Source organism: Pipistrellus hanaki, assembly GCF_964339955.1.
Source record: "Pipistrellus hanaki genome assembly, chromosome: 21".
Taxonomy (NCBI): Eukaryota; Metazoa; Chordata; class Mammalia; order Chiroptera; family Vespertilionidae; genus Pipistrellus; species Pipistrellus hanaki.
This window is the reverse complement of record NC_140523.1, coordinates 476,407-495,459: the sequence shown is the minus strand read 5'-3', so window position 1 is coordinate 495,459 and position 19,053 is coordinate 476,407. Positions and strand designations below refer to the sequence as shown.

Below are 19,053 nucleotides of genomic sequence, written 5' to 3'. Positions count from 1 at the left end.
CCGAGGGCGGGCCTACGGCGCTAGGGGGCGTGGCGAGCGTTGCCGAATCGCTGCGGGGTGCTGGGTTCGGACCCGCTCTTCTTTACAATACAATGGGCTGCGAAGCGGACACTGAAAAGGAGAAGGCGTCACGCACTGAGGGGCGCTCAGGAATGCAAAAAACAGATTTTTTTTGGAGGCGTTCAAAGGCGCTGGAGCCCACCAATGGCTTGTTTCCGTTCCCTGCACCTCCCCTGCGCAAGCGGCCATTGGCTCGGGCTAGGGGCGGGTCCGGAAGTTGTGTGCGGCGGAACCTTTTTCCTCCGCGCTCCAGGTTGCGCGGGGGAGGGCGCATCGCTGTGGCGCGTTTCCGGGCACCCCACTTCCTGGGCATGCGGCGCGGCGAGCTGAGTTTTTAAACAGCCATGGCCCCGCCGGTCTGGCGCCAGCAGACCCTGAAGCGGTGTCTGGACGAGCTCGGCAAAAACACCAGCCGGCCGGAGAGCTTCCTCACGTGAGTGCGCGGGGCCCGGGCTCGGGGTTGGGCCCAGGTCTCCGGGGGGCGCGGGCTGCAGGCCCCTGTCAACTTCTGCAACAGAGGGGAGCTAACGGGAAGCGAGCGTAGGTCTCTTTCCCCCAAACTTCAGGCCGTTTCCGCCCCCTCAGCCTATCAACATTTCAGTCGTGTGCACTTTTATGTATTAAGGTGTCTCATCAGCACGATTGTCCAGATGCTTGGGGACCGGAATCTATACTAAAAATGGACATTTCCTTCAAATCTGATTTTGCACGTGACCGGGGCCTTAGTTCCCCCTTTAAGAGTAATTATTACCAGACTGACGAATCTCAGAGCGAAGTCAGGAGGTGTGGGGGGTGGGAAGAGATTAACCAAAGACCTTATGTGTATGTATGGGTATGCCACGGACAGAGACAATATTAACGGGGAAGGGGCGGGGGGCGGATGCGAGGTGGAGCGGGTCACTGCAGAGGGGGGAAAGGTGACGACGTCTGTAATACTTTAAACGATAAAGGTAAATGTCTTGAAAGACCTTAAATTCTTCCCCTGCTCCCTTGCTAGGATTCAAGAACAATTGGCGTCGAGCTTCACTTCCTTAACGAAAGTTCTTTATGACTTTCACAAAACCCTAGAGGGCGGCAGGGTCCGCGGAAGCCCTTTGCAGAAACTGGTGATAAAGAGTTTTGACGACGAGCAGATTTGGCAGCAGCTGGAGCTGCAGAATGAGCCGGCGTTGCGATACTTTGAGGACGCGGTCAGCGAGGCCATTGAAGACGAGGACCTCAGCCTCCTCCCGGAGGAGGAAGAGCAGGAGGGCGAAGAGGATGGCTCAGAGATGGAGGCCGAGGGCCAGGAGTGCCTAGAGCAAGATGTGGAGGAGGAGGAGGAGGAGGAGGAGGAGGGGTCAGAACTGAGCGGCGATGATCCCAAAGGAGAGGAGACAACCAAACACCCCTGCAGAGGCGACGGGAGGCAGAGCCCCGAGTTCAGCGACGAGGATTCCGACCTCGACTTTGACATCGGCAAGCTGGAACGGCAGAGCAAGCTGCAGAGCAGGAAGGTGCCCGGGAAGTCCAGGGAGACGTCCATAGTGGATGACAAGTTCTTCAAGCTCTCTGAGATGGAGAGCTTTCTGGAAGCCATGGAAAAAGAAGAGGGGCGAAAGGAGGGCGACGAGGATGACGAGGTTGACCTGTTCGAAGACATCGATTCCGACGGAGATGAAGGGGGGCTGTTTGGAAGTCAGAAGCCTAAGGTAACGGACGTGCTGGGAGAGGAGAGAGAGGGTACCTTCTACCTCCTCAGATGCGATGCCTCTAGATCGGCTCCAGGAAACTGAGGAAAAGTTAAAGCAGAGCCACCGCTGCCTTATCACAGGCCACAAGGGCACCGGTTAGCGTAATAATAGCAGTTAGAAGATGAAGAGAGAGGAATATTGCGTAAAGGATTCCTCCTTTTAGTTTGCTATGGGCTAGTTACCGTGGTCAGCAAACTGCAGCTCGAGAGCCACAGGCGGCTCTCTGGCCCCTTAGTGCGGCTCTTCCACAAAGCACCATGGCCTGGGCGAGTCTGTGTTGAAGAAGTGGCGTTAGAAGAAGTTTAAGTTCAAAAATGTGGCTCTCCAAAGAAATGTCAATCGTTGTCCTGTTGTTATTTGCCTCTGTTGACTCATGAGTTTGCCAACCACTGGGCTAGCGGTTCTTAGGGTTTCTTGGTGGTGTTGCTAGCTGGCCAGTTTTCCGTAGACGTTTCTTGATATACTCACATGAGCGCGGTGTAATGCTCTCCCTGTCCTTCGTGGACACTGTCTCTGTTTCAGTCGGGTAAGAGTTCCAGAAACCTGAAGTACAAAGACTTCTTTGACCCGGTGGACAGCGACGGAGACACGGCGGGCGGCCCCGACGAGGGCCCGGACTCCGAGGCGGACGAGGGTGGGCCCGCCGGCCTGGGAGGCGAGGAGAGCCTCTCGGACACGTGAGTGAGCTCCGGGACCCTTTCCCGCAGGCGGGGCGAGGCCAGGCGTGCGCATGCTCGGGGCCTCACGGGCCTGAGGGGCTAGGTCAGGGGTCTTCAAACTACGGCCCGCGGGCCACATGCGGCCCGCAGAGGAGTCTGATCCTGCCCGCCAGGTTTTTTGGGCAGTGAGCGCAGCCGAGGTGTTACAGTAGGGATTAGTAGTTCATATAATCCGGCCCTCCAGCTCTCTGAGGGACCGGGATCTGGCCCCCACTTTAAAAAGTTTGAGGACCCCTGAGCTAGGTTCTCGGAGATCGCTCAGCCTCCAGGGAGCCGGAGGCAGGCCACCACCTAACGGGGCGTTGGGGCCCTGCCGGCGTAGCTCCGCGGTTGAGCATTGACCTATGAACCAGGAGGTCACAGTTCCATTCCAGGTCAGGCCACATGCCCAGGTTACAGGCTCGGTCCCCGGTATGGGCTGTGCAGGAGGCAGCCGATCAATGATTCTCTCTCATCATTGATGTTTCTGTCTCTTTCTCTCCCTCCCTTCCTCTCTGAAATCAATCAAACCATATTTAAAAATAAAAAGGGCGAGGGTGTTAAAATTCACCTAATGAGGGTCCGTGAAACCTTTAGCGCAAGGAGCTTTGAGTTGGTTTATGTGCCAATGAAGGTAAACTGTTGTTATTTGTGCGAGTTACCAATGATAGATCGATGTGTAATTTTTTTCTCCCCCCCCCCCCCGGTTAATCCTCACCTGAGGAGATTTTTCCTGTTGAGTTTTTGAGTTTTTTAGAGAGAATGTGAAGGAGGGAAGGAAGGAGGGGAAAGAGAGAGAACCATTGATTGGCTGCCTCCCACCTGCACTCCCATCTGGATCAGAGGTGGAACCCTCGGGCCGGCGCTCTAACCACTGAGCTAGGGCGGTAATTTATCCTCTTTGTGTTGGACACTTTTTGTCCTATTTCACCGGAGTAATTCCTTCTGTCCTTCCTTAGCAGCGGAATGCTTTTAGAAGGTCTGGATGTTTAGTCGCGTTCGGTGGGATGTAGAAGAGAACTTGCATCGTCAGAAAACGTGTTTTTCCTCCGATACGTGTTTGGGTTCCGCAGGGACGAAGAGGATGACCTGGAGGAGGTGGAAGACGATAAACCGCGGAGAGGAACCTCGAAGAGAGTGACCTTCGCCCTGCCCGACGCCGAGGCGTCTGGAGACGAGGCGGCCACCGCAGACACACGTGTCTTCAGCGCACAGGAGGGTCCGGCGGAGGTGAAGTCCTCCTTTGAAAAAAGACAGGAAAAGGTAATCGGTGGGGACGGGAGGGATTTGTCGGGTGCTTTCCTGAATCGAACTTGCAGGATGCTGACCGATCTACTGTGCTTCTGGGTGGAATGCTGGGTTATCCTTTAAAAACAAAACAAAGCACATCTCGCTCCTCTGTGGAGCCCACCCCATAGAGACGCCACGTGCACAGCAGGGAACTGGTGAGAATGGCTGACTCCCCTGGCCCAGTGGAGGCGCCGCCATAAAGCCCGTGGCATCCGAACCCCTCCTGGGGCTCAGCTGCTCTCTCGTCTCTGGCTCTCCTGCTGCTCTGAGAGCCCTGGGGGCAGCTGTACTGAATGCCATCTCACACACACCTTCCAACGCCGGTGGAATGGACGCCCAGGCCCCCTGGCTCCAGGAGATCAGCCGCCCCCGGGAGGGAAGGAGCCGGGCTCCCCTTAGCGGGCTCGGTCCCACCGCCGTCCTCTGGAAGTCAGCGATGGCTTGGGTGGCGGTGCAGGGTCCGAGGGTCCGGCTCCGCCAGGCACCGGGGTTGCCATGGAAACGTGACTTCCTCTTGGAACGCTCTGATCACGGACGTCATCAGTGGCTCATGAATTAGATGGAGGCTGTGACTACAGAGCCCAGAGATACCCCAGCTGCTTCTGGGGGTTTGGAGTGTCACGGACTTGGCGTCTCAGTTCAGCGAGGAAAATCGGGGGGCGGGGTAGTTACGGCAGCTCCCCACCCCCCACAGGACAGGGACGGGACGTCCCGCTGTCAGGAGCCACGCCTTTCTTTCCCACTTAAAAACTGCAGTTCTCTTTGTTTTTTTAAAAATATATTTTATTGATTTTTTTTACAGAGAGAAAGGGAGAGAGATAGTCAGAAACATCGATGAGAGAGAGTCATCGATCAGCCACCTTTTGCACACACACACCCCCCACCCCCCACTGGGGAAGTGCCCGCAACCAAGGCACATGCCCCCGACCGGAATCGAACCCGGGACCCTTGAGTCCGCAGGCCGAGGCTCTATCCACTGAGCCAAACCGGTTTCGGCAAAAAATAGCAGTTCTTTTACTCAAGTATGCGTGCAGTTTTGTTCCCTGAGTGTGGGGTAACCCGGCCTCTCTCTGTCTCTCTCTCTCTCTGTCTCTCTCTCTCTCTGTCTGTCTCTCTCTCTCTGTCTCTCTCTCTCTCTCTCTCTCTCTGTCTCTCTCTGTCTCTCTCTCTGTCTCTCTCTGTCTCTTTCCCTCTCTCTCTCTCTCTCTCTCTCTCTCCCCCTCTCTCTCTCTCTCCCTCCCTCTCGTTCTCCCTCCCTCTCTCTCTCTCTCTCCCTCTCTCTCTCTCTCTCTCTCTCTCTCTCTCTCTCTCTCCACCCCCTCTCTCTCTCAGATGGATGAGAAGATCGCGGCGCTGGAGAAGGAGCTGCTGGAGAAGAAGCCGTGGCAGCTGCAGGGGGAGGTGACGGCGCAAAAGCGCCCGGAGAACAGCCTGCTGGAGGAGACCCTGCACTTCGACCACGCCGTCCGCATGGGTGCGCGCCCGCCTGGTCCGGGGGGCGTGGGCCCCCCAAACTCCCGTCCCCAACGGCTCCCGGTGTGGGTGCCACCGGCCGGGCCGCCCTCTGAGACCCCCGGGCCCGGTGACAGCTCCCTGACGGCCCGTGTCCCTCCCAGCGCCCGTGATCACCGAGGAGACCACCCTGCAGCTGGAAGACCTCATCAAGCAGCGGATCCTCGACCAGGTCCGTCCTCGGACGCGGGCGGCATTCCGGGAACGGCCCGCGGGCTGTGGGCGTAGGAATGGCGCCCCGTTTTCCCGGGAATTCTGTGTCGGTTGCTCATGGAAAGGCCCTAAGTCTGTGGCGTGAGAAATACTGATTTCAGAGAGAGGGGGAGAGGGAGAGCGGTCCCTGCGGGGGCAGTTCCCTCCTTTGGGGACAGGCTGCTGTCGGGGTGGCGGGGGTAGGACGGGGGCGGGCGGGGAGCGAGCCCGGGGGAAGGAGACCCTGTGAGTGCGTGTGTCCTCCCCGCCCGTCCCAGGCCTGGGATGACGTCGTCCGGAAGGAGAGGCCCAAGGAGGAGGCGTTCGAATACAAGAAGCGGCTGACGCTGGACCACGAGAAGAGCAAGCTCAGCCTCGCGGAGATCTACGAGCAGGAGTTCGTCAGACTCAGCCAGGTGAGCGCCGCGGAGGCAGGGCGGTGGGGAGAGCGTGGGGGGCCGGCTCTGTGGGGGCCGAGATCCATGGAACGGAATCCGGGAGCGCCCGGGGCCCTGGTCTCAGGGTGAGGCCGAGCAAGCTCGGGGCGGTGGGTCACCACGTCCCACTGAGGGCGGGGGCGCGGTCTTGTTCACAGGGGTCACCTGGCACTTCCCCGCTGGTGATCATTCTCCAGCCGTGTTACCGCGGTGACACAAGTAAAAGCTGTGTGTTCTACTGACTTTGGAGAGGAGGGGAGGAGGAGAGAGAAACAGCCATGGTGAGAGAATCATGGATCGGCCGCCTCCTGCACGCCCTGCGCTGGGGATCGAACCTGCAGCCTGGGCAGGGACCACGGGGATCGAACCTGCAGCCTGGGCAGGGACCCTGGGGTATTGTCCGGTGGCGCCCCTTCGGCCGCCGAGTCTGATGGTGTCCGTCTTCTTTTCTCAGCAAAAGACGGAAGAGGAAGAAAACCCGGAGCATGTGGAGATCCAGAAGATGATGGATTCCCTCTTCCTGAAGCTGGACGCCCTCTCCAACTTCCACTTCATCCCCAAACCGGTGAGCGCTCGTCCCTTCGTGTCCGTGGAGCGGTGTGGTCACGGCCCCTGGCTGAGCTTCAGCCGGCCTCTTTATTAGAGTCTGGCTTTTAGGAGCTGGAAAAGGAGAATACGTATTAAGTAGTTTATTTTGACTCATTTGTTCCAGTGAACATTTTCCCTTTCTATATTTTTCCATATATATATATTTTTTTTATTTCATACATTTTTTAATTGATTTCAAAGAGAGGAAAGGAGAGGGAAGGAGAGACAGAAACAACAATGATGAGAGAGAATCACGGATCGGCTGCCTCCTGCACGCCCCCTACTGGGGATCGAGCCCGTATCCCGGGCCTGTGCCCTGACCGGGAATCGAACCGTGACCCTCTGGGTCATGGGTCAACTCCCACACACACCGGCTGCTGGGCTCCATATATTTCTTACCGTGAGCTCCCCCCTTCCCGTGCCCCAACCCAGGGGAAGGTGCTATTTACAGAAATCAAAGGTCCTGTTACACAGCAGGTAAGACCGATGAGAGAGCCGGTGTGGGAGTCCGGCAGAGGGTCCCATAGAAGGGCAGGACGGGGGCCCCGGGGGCAGCGCTGAGACGAGACCCTCGAGTCCTCGGGCAGCCTGAGTGCTGCCCGGCTGGCGTGACTCCCGCTCTCACAGCTCACGTTTAAATAGCCTCCCGAAAGCACGTCATGGATTCGACTTTTAAGTTACTGGGTTTCCTCAGGTGCGGGCTGTGCCTCACTCCTAACCCTCTCTTCCAGCCTGTCCCCGAGATTAAAGTCGTGTCCAACCTGCCGGCCATCGCCATGGAGGAGGTGGCCCCCGTGAGCGTCAGCGACGCAGCCCTCCTGGCCCCGGAGGAGGTGAAGGTAAGGAGCGGGGAGCGTGCAGGCGGCTGGTGCGCGCTGTTCGCAGCCGACCGCCGTGTGCCGTCATTCTCCTGGAGCGTGTGGTTCTTACCTAACGTACGTCAGCCGTTCCTAAGGATAACTCTTATCCTAACGTACGTCAGCCGTTCCTAAGGATAACCAAGTTAATCATAATGCTATAATGGTACTTAATGTTCAAATGCCAGACTCCCATGATGGCTGTTATTACGGTTTACATGTATGAGACTCACTACAAAAGCTGTGGTGAGTAGCCAGTGTCAGTACCTTGTTCTGATACTAGCAGGGCTCGGTTTCAAACAGATGGCACATATTGCATAAACACTGAGCGGCCAGATGGTGATCTCTGAACGCACAGTAATCCGGCCCCGCAGTGTGTGTCCTATAGAATAAAAGGCTGACGTGCCAATTGTCCCCTCGACCAGGAGTTTGACCAGCAGGCAGGCCCCCTAACCACCCACGTCCCCTCCCGCTGGCCAAGCTGGCCGGACCCCACCCACGTACAAACTCATGCACCAGGCCTCTAACACACACACACACACACACACACACACGAGTGGCCAGATCTTTATGCGTTCAGAGGTCATTATAATGTTGGTGTATGCTCAGTGTGTACTAGCAATCTCCTAATGTCAGCATTTCCCCGTTTCCCCCGTCGAATGCTCGTCGGGGATGGGTCGGGGCTAGGACAGGAGCCTTGCGTGTCGGTAGGGGTTGGCCAGGCCAGGCGCAGGCAGTCGCTGTCCTGGCACAGTGACATCTGCCACCCGCTGGCCCCGCCGCACGGCCCTGCCCCTCGCTGGCTGCGCTGCCCCCTCACCCCCTCCAGACTCTGCCGGCCGCAGCCCCGATGGCCGGGCTGGCAGCGGAGGAGAGCCGGGCGGCCGGGCGCCCCCGAGGACCTCCTGTCAGACCCGCAGCCGGCCCGGGGCTGGCATCGGCCGCCGGCCGCCGGGGCCCCTGGGCAGGTCCGGGCCCCGGCTGGGGTCCCCGTGCTGTCGGCCGACTGACTGACACGCTGGCGGTTCCTTTACAAGGAGAAGAACAAAGCCGGAGACGTAAAATCCGCCGCCGAGAAGACGGCCACGGACAAGAAGCGGGAGCGGAGGAAGCGGAAGCTCAGGAAGCACCTGCGGATCCGGGAGAAGGAGCGGCGGCGGCGGCTGCAGGAGCGGAGCCGCGCGGACGGCGCCGACGGGGCGGGCAGGCTCAGCGCGGCCGCGGCCTCCGAGCGGCTCCGGCGGCTGGCCAAGGCCGGCAGGGCCGCGCTGCTGCAGGTGAGCCAGGGCGCCGGGCCGGCGGGGCACAGCCGGCCTCACCGCCCACAGCCTCACCCCCTCCTCATGCATTCCTCCCCACTCCCGCTGCCCTCCGGCTTCAGGAGCACTGAGCAGCGGCGGACGCACAGACTCTCTGTGCTGACCTGATGAATGTTTCACAAGTTCGCCTACTCCTTTTTCAATTTCTATATATATTTTTATCCTCACCCGAGGATTTTTTCCATTGATTTTTAGAGTGGGAGGGAGGGAGAGGGAGAGAGTGAGGGAGAGGGAGAGAGAGGAAAAGGGAGAGGAACATCGATGTGAGAGACGTTCGTCGATTGGTTGCCTCCCATGGGGCCTGGGGATCAAACCTGCCACCCAGGCACAGGCCTTTGGGAAGTTATTCCGGACCCTTCAGTGCGGGGCTGACACTAACCACCGTGCAACACCAGCCAGGGATGCGTTTGTGCTTTGGCAGGAGGTGGCCGTCATTGGGGTCCTTCGCCGTGAGCACATTTGTACGTGAGCATGTGTTGTCTGTAATTGCAGGATGAAGGCAAAGACAAAGCCTTGAAGTCCTCTCAAGCCTTCTTTTCAAAGTTACAAGATCAAGTGAAAATGCAAATCAGCGACGCAAAGAAGACAGAGAAGAAAAAGAAGAAAGGACAGGACCTTTCTGTCCACAAACTGAAGCTGTGATATATCTGGACTCTCACGTACATAGGGGTGTAAGTTTATGTGCAGTCATCGTTCTGTTTTATCAATAAAGCCTTTTGAGAACTTTGCTCGGCCCGGGCAGCAGATGTTTGAGAATTCCCGGTGTAAAGAGAAATCCCAGACTGCCTTTGGAAAGCAGAAGGCAGCCAGTCCTACTTTTCTATCCCTCTCCCTTCCTCTCTGTAAAAAATCAATGATATATTTTTTTAAAACTTAAAAAAATAAACTTTCTTTTTTTAAAAATACATTTTATTATTTTTTCACAGAGAGGAAGGGAGAGAGATAGAGAGCTAGAAACATTGATGAGAGAGAAACATCAACCAGCTGCCTCCAGCACACCCCCTACAGGGGGTGTGCCCGCAACCAATGCACGTGCCCTTAACGGGAATCGAACCTGGGACCATTCAGTCCCCAGACAGACGCTCTATCCACTAAGCCAAACCGGTTTTGGCAAAAAAATAAACTTTCTTAAGCCCGGTAAGCATAATGGCAAGTGCACATATGTGGAAGGATATATATGCGATTTGATAAGGATGCTATTTTGAATAACAATCTTCAAAACTTCATGTCATATAAGTACAACCAACGGACACAAAACTCTGGGGAGGGAGGGTATGTACGGGGAGGGGCATTGGTATATGTACAAAAGTAATAATTTAATAAAAAATATATTAAAAACAACTTCACGTCATATTTTCTGAAGGCGTTAACATCATACATATTATAACGCCTAAAAACGTCGAGTTTAATGTCAAAAAAAAGGAGCATTTCCAGGGAGTTTTAGTTCATCATTAATAGTGGCATCTATGGGGGGGAAATCCCCGTTATTAGTCCATATACCGGGTAACACCGCTTTTGTGATGTTATGTCGCCGTCTTGTGGACACATCTGGTATTGCACCGTTTAAACTTTTTTTTTTTTCTTTTTTTTTTTCCCCCCCAGCCTTCCAAAAGTGACAGGTATAGCACAGAGACCTCTCTTCAGGAGCAATCTGAAATTACCCGTGTGATACCCCGTGACCCCGCAAGCGTTTTAATTTTCTCCCAAGTAGCAGGGGCGATTTCCTGTAAACCAGGGCCTTCTCCTGCACAACCACCCGCTTCTGGGGTTCACTCTGATGCGTGTCTGCCCTCCAGTCCTCTGAGGGGATCGCATTGTGGCCCGTTGTCCCAGGAATGCCCTCGGCAGGCGGCCAGAGAGCCCGCCGACACCCCCTTCCCGTGAGAGGCGCCCTTTGCATGGAGTCTTCGCCTCTCCCGGTCCCCCTCCCGGAACCTGTCACAGACTGAAGCCCTTTAACGCTTTGCTGAAGCGGCGGATACTAATGTGTGGAATCGGGGACCCTCCAGGCTGCAGAGACGAGCCCTGGATCGCAACTGAGACCTGCACCTCCGAACCCCAAGAGATGGGGAGCTAGAGGGACCCCCCTCCACAGGGGTGGATCAGACCCATGAAATGCAGTGTGGGCGCTAAGTTAAGGCGGTGTTCACGCTGAGTTAACAGCAGCCCGCAGCCAAGCAGTCTTTCTCTCCCGGGCACAGCGATTGCACCTGGCTGCGCCCCTGCAGTGTGGCTCAGTGGTTGAGCTTCCATCTATGAACCGGGAAGTGGTGCGGTTCCATTCCTGGGCAGGGCACATGCCAGGCTGTGGGCTCCATCCCCAGAGTGGGGTTGGCATGTAGCAGGCAATGAATGGTTTTTCTAATCTTTAGTATGTCTCTCACTCCCTCTCCCTTCCCCTCTGAGATACATAACATATTGAAGAAAAACATATTTTTCTTAAAGCCCGGTAAGCAAAATGGCATGTGCACATATGTGGATATTTATGCAATTTACTACTTATGCTATTTAGAATAAACCATCTTCAAAACTTCGTCATATTTTCTGAAGGCGTTAACATCATAGATATTTTAAGGCCTAAAAACGTCGAGTTTAATGCCAAAAAAGGGAGCATTTGCATGGAGTTTTAGTTCATCAGTAATACCTGCATCTATGGGGGCAAATCCCCGTTATTAGTCCATATACCTGGCAACACCGCTTTTGGGATGTTATGTCGCCGTCTTGTGGACACATCTGGTATTGCATCGTCTAAACTTTTTTTTTTTTTTTTTTTTTTTTCCCCCATAGCCATCCCAAAGCAAAACTACAGTAAAGTGACAAGTATAGCACAGAGGCTTCTCTTCACGAGCAATCTGAAATTACCCGTGTGATACCCATGACCCCGTACACGTTTTAATTTCTTTTTCTCCCAAATAGCAGGGGCGATTTCCCGTAAACCAGGGCCTTCTCCCGCACAACCATCAGCATCGAGTGTTCCCTCTGATGCGTGTCTGCCCTCCAGTCCTCTGAGGGGATCGCAATGTGGCCCGTTGTCCAGGAATGCCCTCGGCAGGCGGCCAGAGAGCCCGCCGACACCCCCTTCCCGTGAGAGGCGCACTTTGCATGGAGTCTTCGCCTCTCCCGGACCCCCTCCTGGAACCTGTCACAGACCGGAGCGCTTTAACATTTTCTTGAACTGGCGGATACTAATGTCTGGAATTTAGGACCCTACAGGCTCCACAGACGCCCCCGAGAATCCAAACAGAATGGAGAACGTAGCCAAAGGGCCCTGGATCTCCAAACCGCAAGAGAATTGGATCCCGGCTCCTCCTTTGCTCTGGCCTGGACGCCCAAGAGCGGGCTCTTTAAGCTGGCCTCAGCAATAAACGTTGGTTGGCGACAGGCGCAAAGCACGCTGGGAAATGTAGTAGCAGTGGACCCGGTGTACGCCCGGAAGTGCGTCACGCGTTAGTCGCGACGAACGCCGGGAAGTGTGGCCGCGTAGCCACGTTGCATCCAGGGAGGTGCGTCTTGCGTCGGTGCTCTGCATTCTGGGAAATGCGTCATGCGTCAGACGCGAAGCACGCCGGGAAGTGTGGCAGCGTCGCCGCGTTGCACGCCGGGAGGTGCGTCTTGCGTCGGTCCTGTGGCATGTCGGAAAGTGCGTCTTGCGTCAGTCGAAAGTTACGCCGGGAAGTGTGGCAGCGTTGCCACGTTGCGTGCCACGTTGCGTGGCATGCTGGGAAGTGAGTCAGTCCCGGTGGAGAGGTACTACCGGAAGTGTGGCTGTTTGGGAGGCGGGACAAGAAGGGAGGCGCGTCTGGGTGAGCGCGGGGCACGCCGGGAAGTGTGTCTGGGCCGCAGAGGGGACTGTGTGGCGGAACGCCCGGCCGCGGCGGGATGGCGGAGCGGATGGAGCAGGCGGCGCGGTGCTCAGCGCCGTGCGGGGCCGCGAGCCGGGGCTGCTGGGTGAGCGCGGGCAGCAGGCGGCCTCGGGGGCCCCTCGGTGGGCGGGCTGCGCCGGGACGTCCCGGGCGTGTCTGGCGGGCGGGGCGGAGGGACCATCCCGCGGGCTCCTGGCCCGGCCGGCGGCTTGGGGACGGGGCTGGGGTCGCTCCCGGCCTGGACCCGTGGGCCCGTGTGCGGTTCGGCCTCGGGGCGCCGGGTCTCCGTCTGATCCGCTCCGGCGCCGAGCCCGGACTCGGGGGCCGTGACCCCAGCACCGAGCGAGCGGCTGGTTCTCAGGAAACACGGTGCGCGATGGCGGCAGAGTGTGGACAGGGCACGTGCTGGTGCTTTGGTTTTTAGGGGGGGGGGGGGGGGGCCGCAATAATGAGAGAGAATCATGAATTGGCTGCCTCCTGCCCGCCCCACACTGGGGATGGAGCCCAGAACCCGGGCCTGTGCCCTGACCAGGAGTTGAGCCATGACCTCCTGGTTAACAGGTGGATGCTCAACCATTGAGCAGTACTGGCCGGGCCTAGGTCAACACTTGCTGAGTGAATGAATGAATGAATGCCAGCCTGGAGTCAAATGACGGGGCAGTTCTGCTGATGGGCCTCGGTGCCTTTCAGTCCTGTCATTCCTCCCGTGGGCTTTCCTCTCACAGGACATAAAATCCCTGTCAAGGAGAATCTGGGTGCGACCTTGGACCAGTTCGATGCCATTGGTTTTCTGACAATGAAATCCGGAAACTGGACGGCTTCCCCCTGCTGAGGAGACCGAAGAGCCTCCTGGTGAACAACAGGACATGGTGTCTGCTGGGCCGGCGATCTGGTTCCCGGTGTAATGAGGAAACTTCTCTCGCAGGTGAGAGCTGAATTGTCCTGGGCTGGCCCAGCAGTTTCCAGCCTTTTTCCTCTCATCTCATGGCCCACCCCATGTCATCAATCAAGTTCTGCAGCACATGGATTCTGACCCCAAAAATAGACTCTTACTGATTTCAGAGAGAATGGAGAGAGAAACAGAGAGAAAGAGATGCGTCACTGATGAGAGAGAATCCTGGATCGGCTGCCTCCTGCACGCCCACCACTGGGGATGGAGCCCACAACCCGGATAGGTGCCCTGACTGGGAATGGAACCGTGACCTCCTGGTTCCTAGGTGGATGCTCAAACACTGAGCCACACCGGCCACCTGGGGTTCCTCCTCTTCTTGGTGTCCTCAGTGTGTGAGCCGGGAGAGCCCACGACAGCCTCCGGGAAGTGTGGGTCCCAGCACCATCCCGCTCTCGCTCGCCCTGGGGCCTCGGACCAGGGTCTGCCTTTGTGCCTGTCGCTCGGGTTCGGCAGAGCGGCCTCCCAGGCTCTGGCCACTTGGAGTCTGAACTCCTCCGAGCAGGACGGGGTCACACTGTCCGCGGCTTCCCCGTCGCTGACTCGGCTTCTGCTGTGTTGCAGCCCCGTCAGCGAGGCGCTGGACCAGGCCCTGCCCTGCCTCACGGAGCTCGTCCTCACCATGGTGAGCCCATGGGGCGGGTGCCCAGGCGGCGGGAGGCTCCACATCCTGCAGAAGTTGGGGAGGTCCGGGCAGTGCCTCCCGCTCCCTCTCCCCTCTTTCCCCCGTCCCCCCCATCCCTCTCCTCCGCCTTCGTCTGACTCTGGGAAGCAGCCTGTGATGGGTTCCATCCGCCTGGCATCTGTCTCCCAAGGAGATGCCCATCCCCATCCAGTAGGGGACCTGCAGGAGGCAGTGATCCATGATTCTCATCATTGCTGTCTCTTTCTCTCCCAAATCAATAAATACGTAATGGTTTTATAATTGCCATTTTTTTTCCCCCCGCCGACAGCCTTGCTGGGGCAGCTGAATTCCCGACTGAGCTGGGCACCTGCTCAGAGCTGATCCGATGCGGCCAATGCCACCCCGCCTGCAGGACCTCCATCCCTGGTGTGGGGGAGCAGAAGGCAGCGAATTCTCACCGTGGATGTGTATCCCTGTCGCTGAAATCAATAAAAATACGTTGTTTTTCTTTCACAAAGAAACACACTGGCGGCTGTGCCAGCTTGCAGGGCTATGGGTGGGGACGGCCTGTCAGGTGAGGTGGCAGTGGCAGGAGGAAAGATCCCAGGTTTGATTCCAGTCAAGGGCACATACTTTGGTTTCAGCCAAATACCCAGTATGGGGTGTGCAACAGGCAGCTGACCGCTGATTCTCTTTCATCGATGTTTCCAACTCTGTATCCCTATCTCTTCCTCTCTGTAAAAAATCAATAAAATAAAATTAAACAACTTCATGTCATATTTTCTGAGGACATTAACATCGTAGATATTAAACGCCTAAAAACGTTGAGTAATAACTGCATCTATGGGGGGAAAATTCCCTTTATTCATATACCTGCAAACACCACTTTTGTGGTGTTATGTCGCCGTCTTGTGGACACATCCGGTATTGCACCATTAATTTTTTTTTTTTTTTCCCCCCTCAGCCATCCCAAAGCAAAAGTACAGTAAAGCGACATGTACAGCACAGAGAACTCTCTTCACGAGCAATCTGAAATTACCCGTGTGATACCCCGTGACCCCGCACACGTTTTAATTTCTTTTTCTCCCAAATAGCAGGGGCGATTTCCCGTAATCCAGGGCCTTCTCCTGCACAACCACCCGCATTTGGGGTTCCATCTGATGCGTGTCTGCCCTCCAGTCCTCTGACGGGATGGCCATGTGGCCCGTTGTCCAGGAATGCCCTCGGCAGGCGGCCAGAGACCCCGCTGACACCCCCTTCCCGTGAGAGGCGCCCTTTGCATGGAGTCTTCGCCGCTCCCGGCCCTCCTCCTGGAACCTGTCACAGACTGGAGCGCTTTAACGCTTTGCTGAAGTGGCGGATACTAATGTCTGGAATCGGGGACCCTCCAGGCTGCAGAGACGCCCCCGGAAGGCAACCAGAACAGGGCACGGAGCCGAGGCGCCCCGGACCTCCGAACCCCAAGAGATGGGGAGCTGGGGGACCCCCCTCCTTAGGGGTGGATCAGACCCATGCAAATGCAGTGTGAGCGCAAAGTTAAGGCGGTGTTAACCCTCAGTTAACAGTTAACAGCCCGCAGCCAAGCAGTCTTTCTCTCCCGGGCACAGCGATTGCACCTGGCTGCGCCCCTGCAGTGTGGCTCAGTGGTTGAGCTTCGACCTGGGAAGCGGAAGGCCTCAGAACTGATTCCTGGTTCGATGCCCCGGTTGCGGCCGCCACGCCTGGTGTGGAGGTGCAGGAGGCAGCCGATTCTCGCCGTGGATGTGTGTCCCTGTTGCTGAAACCAATGAAAAGGGGTTATTTTCTCTCAGAGAGAAACGCGGTGGCGGCTGTGCCAGCTTGCGGGGCTGCGGGCGGGGCGGCCTGTCAGGGAGGTGGCAGCGGCAGGAGGCCGGGAGGAGGCACTCCAGGAGGCAGAGGAGGTGGTGTCTCTCTCGGGAGGACCCTGTGCTGGGGCCGCCTGACCTTGGCTGCAGGGTCGCAGGCTGGAGGTGAGGTTTGGACAGCAGAGTCCCTCCCGAAGGACCCGCAGCTTCCAGTGCCTGGTAAGTCCGCCTCCGATTCTCAAGCAAATGTTCTTCTTGTCTCTGTTCTTTGGAGCTTTGAGTGCAGAGGAGACCGTTAACACCACCCATGCCGTCTGGCTGGTGTGGCTCAGTGGTTGAGCTTCCATCTATGAAGCAGGAGGTCGTGCGGTTCGGTTCCCGGGCAGAGCACATGCCAGGCTGTGGGCTCCATCCCCAGAGTGGGCGTGCGGGAGGCAGCCGATGGAAGGTTTTCTCTAATCATTGCTGTTTCTCTCTGTCTCTCTCTCCTTTTCCCTCGGAGATCCCTAACGTATTAAAAAAAAAAAAAAAAATTCGCCGCAGCCGGTTTGGTTCAGTGGAAAGACCCTGGGCCTGCGGACTGAGGGGTCCCGGGTCCGATTCCGATCAAGGGCATGTACATTGGTTGCGGGGACATCCCCAGTGGGGGTGTGCAGGAGGCGGCTGGTCCATGTTTCTCTCTCATCCATGTTCTTAGCTTTGTACCCCTCTTCCTCCCTGTAAAAAATCAATAAAATATATTTTCTAAAAAATAAAATATAGACTTTCTTAAGTCCCGGTAAGCATCATGGCAAGTGCACATATGTGGATTGATATATATATGCGATTTGATACAGATGCTATTTCGAATAACTGTCTTCAAAGCTTCATGTCATATTTTCTGAAGACGTTAACATCATAGATATTTTTACGCCTATAAGCGTCGAGTTTAATGCCAAAAAAAAGGAGCACTTGCAGGGAGTTTTAGTTCATCCTTAATAACTGCATCTTTAGGGGAAAATCCCCGTTATTAGTCCATATACCTGCTAACACCGCTTTTGGGAGGTTATGTCGCCGTCTTGTGGACACAGCTGGTATTGCATCGTTCAAACTTTTGTGTGCGTTTTTTTTTCCCCCCCGCAGCCATCCCAAAGCAAAAGTACAGTAAAGTGACAAGTAAAGCACAGAGGCCTCTCTTCCCGAGCAATCTGAAATTACCCGTGTGATACCCCGTGACCCCGCACACGTTTTAATTTCTTTTTCTCCCAAATAGCAGGGGCGATTTCCTGTAAACCAGGGACTTCTGCACAACCACCCGCATCTGGGGTTCCCTCTGATGCGTGTCTGCCCTCCAGTCCTCTGAGGGGATCGCAATGTGGCCCGTTGTCCAGGAATGCCCTCGGCAGGCGGCCAGAGAGCCCGCCGACACCCCCTTCCCCTGAGAGGCGCACTTTGCATGGAGTCTTCGCCGCTCCCGGCCCCCCTCCTGGAACCTGTCACAGACTGGAGCGCTTTAGCGCTTTGCTGAAGTGGCGGATGCTAATGTCTGGAATCAGGGACCCTCCAGGCTGCAGAGACGCCCCCCGGGAGGCCACCAGAACAGGGCACGGAGCCGAGGCGCCCCGGACCTCCGAACCCCAAGAGATGGGGAGCAAGGGGGACCCCCTCCGCAGGGGTGGATCAGACCCATGCAAATGCAGTGTGAGCGCAAAGTTAAGGCGGTGTTCACCCTGAGTTAACAGCCCGCAGCCAAGCAGTCTTTCTCTCCCGGGCACAGCGATTGCACCTGGCTGCGCCCCTGCAGTGTGGCTCAGTGGTTGAGCTTCGACCTGGGAAGCGGAAGGCCTCAGATCTGATTCCTGGTTCGATGCCCCGGTTGCGGCCGCCACGCCTGGTGTGGAGGTGCAGGAGGCAGCAGATTCTCGCCATGGATGTGTGTCCCTGTCGTTGAAACCAATGAAAAGGGGTTGTTTTCTCTCAGAGAGAAACGCGGTGGCGGCTGTGCCAGCTTGTGGGGCTGCGGGAGGTGACAGCGGCAGGAGGCCTGGGAGGAGGCACTTCAGGAGGCAGAGAAAGTGGTGTCTCTCTCGGGAGGACCCTGTCCTGGGGCCACCTGACCGTGTCTGCAGGGTCACAGGCTTGGGGTGAGGGTTTGAGAGCAGAGTCCCTCCCGGAGGCCCCAGAGCCTGGAATGCCTGGTAAGTGCACCTCTGACTTTCAAGCAAAAGTACCTTTTGTCTGTGTTCTTTGGAGCTATGACTGCAGAATAGACCATTATAGCCACCGCGTGCCCTCCATCAGGCCCCTGTTGCTCAGTGGTTGAGTTTCCATCTATGAACCAGGAGGTGGTGCATTTCCATTCCTGGTCAGGGCACAAGCCAGGTTGTGGGCTCTATCCCCAGAGTGGGGTTTGCATGTAGCAGCCAATGGATGGTTTTCTCTAATCTTTCGTATGTGTCTCTCTCTCTCCCTCTCCCTTCCCCTCTGAGATACATAACATATTGAAGAAAAACATTTTTTTCTTAAAGCCCGGTAAGCAAAATGGCATGTGCACATATGTGGATATATATGCAATTTGATACTTATGCTATTTAGAATAAACAATCTTCAAAACTTCATGTCATATTTTCTGAAGGCATTAACATCATAGGTATTTTAACACCTAGAAACGTCGAGTTCAATGCCAAAAAAGGAGCATTTGCAGGGAGTTTTAGTTCATCAGTAATACCTGCATTGATGGGGGGAAAAATCCCCATTATTAGTCCATATACCTGGCAACACCGCTTTTGGGATGTTATGTCTCCCTCCTGTGGACACATCTGGTATTGCACCACTTAAACTTTTTTTTTTTTTTTTTTTTTTTTTTTGCCCAGCCATACCAAAGCAAAACTACAGTAAAGTGACAAGTATAGCACAGAGGCCTCTCTTCACGAGCAATCTGACATTACCCGTGTGATACTCTGTGACCCCGCACACGTTTTAATTTCTTTTTCTCCCAAATAGCAGGGGCGATTTCCCGTAAACCAGGGCCTTCTCCTGCACAATCATTAGCATCGGGTGTTCCCTCGGATGCGTGTCTGCCTTCCAGTCCTGTGACGGGATTGCCCTGTGGACGGTTGTCCCAG

The 19,053-nt window shown here is 56.1% G+C and overlaps 1 protein-coding gene and 1 long non-coding RNA gene across 4 annotated transcripts; both read left to right on the top strand.

Moving 5' to 3' along the window:
* Positions 1-309: 309 nt before the first annotated feature.
* MPHOSPH10 (M-phase phosphoprotein 10) lies at positions 310-9,558 on the top strand. The gene is made up of 11 exons (XM_084869119.1): positions 310-493; positions 1,058-1,751; positions 2,316-2,470; positions 3,565-3,754; positions 5,114-5,255; positions 5,398-5,465; positions 5,764-5,901; positions 6,377-6,487; positions 7,242-7,349; positions 8,405-8,644; positions 9,179-9,558. The coding sequence occupies exons 1-11, from the start codon at positions 405-407 to the stop codon at positions 9,326-9,328; spliced, it is 2,085 nt and encodes a 694-aa protein (XP_084725245.1). The 5' UTR covers positions 310-404; the 3' UTR covers positions 9,329-9,558.
* A 2,943-nt stretch (positions 9,559-12,501) lies between these two features.
* LOC311614477 lies at positions 12,502-14,890 on the top strand. 3 transcript variants are annotated; one of them, XR_014793656.1, is made up of 4 exons: positions 12,502-12,634; positions 13,275-13,474; positions 14,063-14,123; positions 14,452-14,890. It is a non-coding gene; the product is annotated as an uncharacterized lncRNA (long non-coding RNA). The 3 variants fall into 3 exon arrangements; XR_014793657.1 differs by having other exon boundaries at positions 14,063-14,276; XR_014793658.1 differs by lacking the exon at positions 12,502-12,634 and adding an exon at positions 12,644-13,149 and having other exon boundaries at positions 14,063-14,276.
* Positions 14,891-19,053: the final 4,163 nt, after the last annotated feature.

Coding starts and splice junctions, on each gene's coding strand:
- MPHOSPH10 (XM_084869119.1), top strand. CDS start 405: ATGGCCCCGCCGGTCTGGCGCCAGCAGACCCTGAAGCGGTGTCTGGAC. Junction 3,755..5,113: donor TTGAAAAAAGACAGGAAAAG/GTAATCGGTGGG, acceptor TCTCTCTCTCAG/ATGGATGAGAAGATCGCGGC. Junction 6,488..7,241: donor TCCACTTCATCCCCAAACCG/GTGAGCGCTCGT, acceptor CCTCTCTTCCAG/CCTGTCCCCGAGATTAAAGT.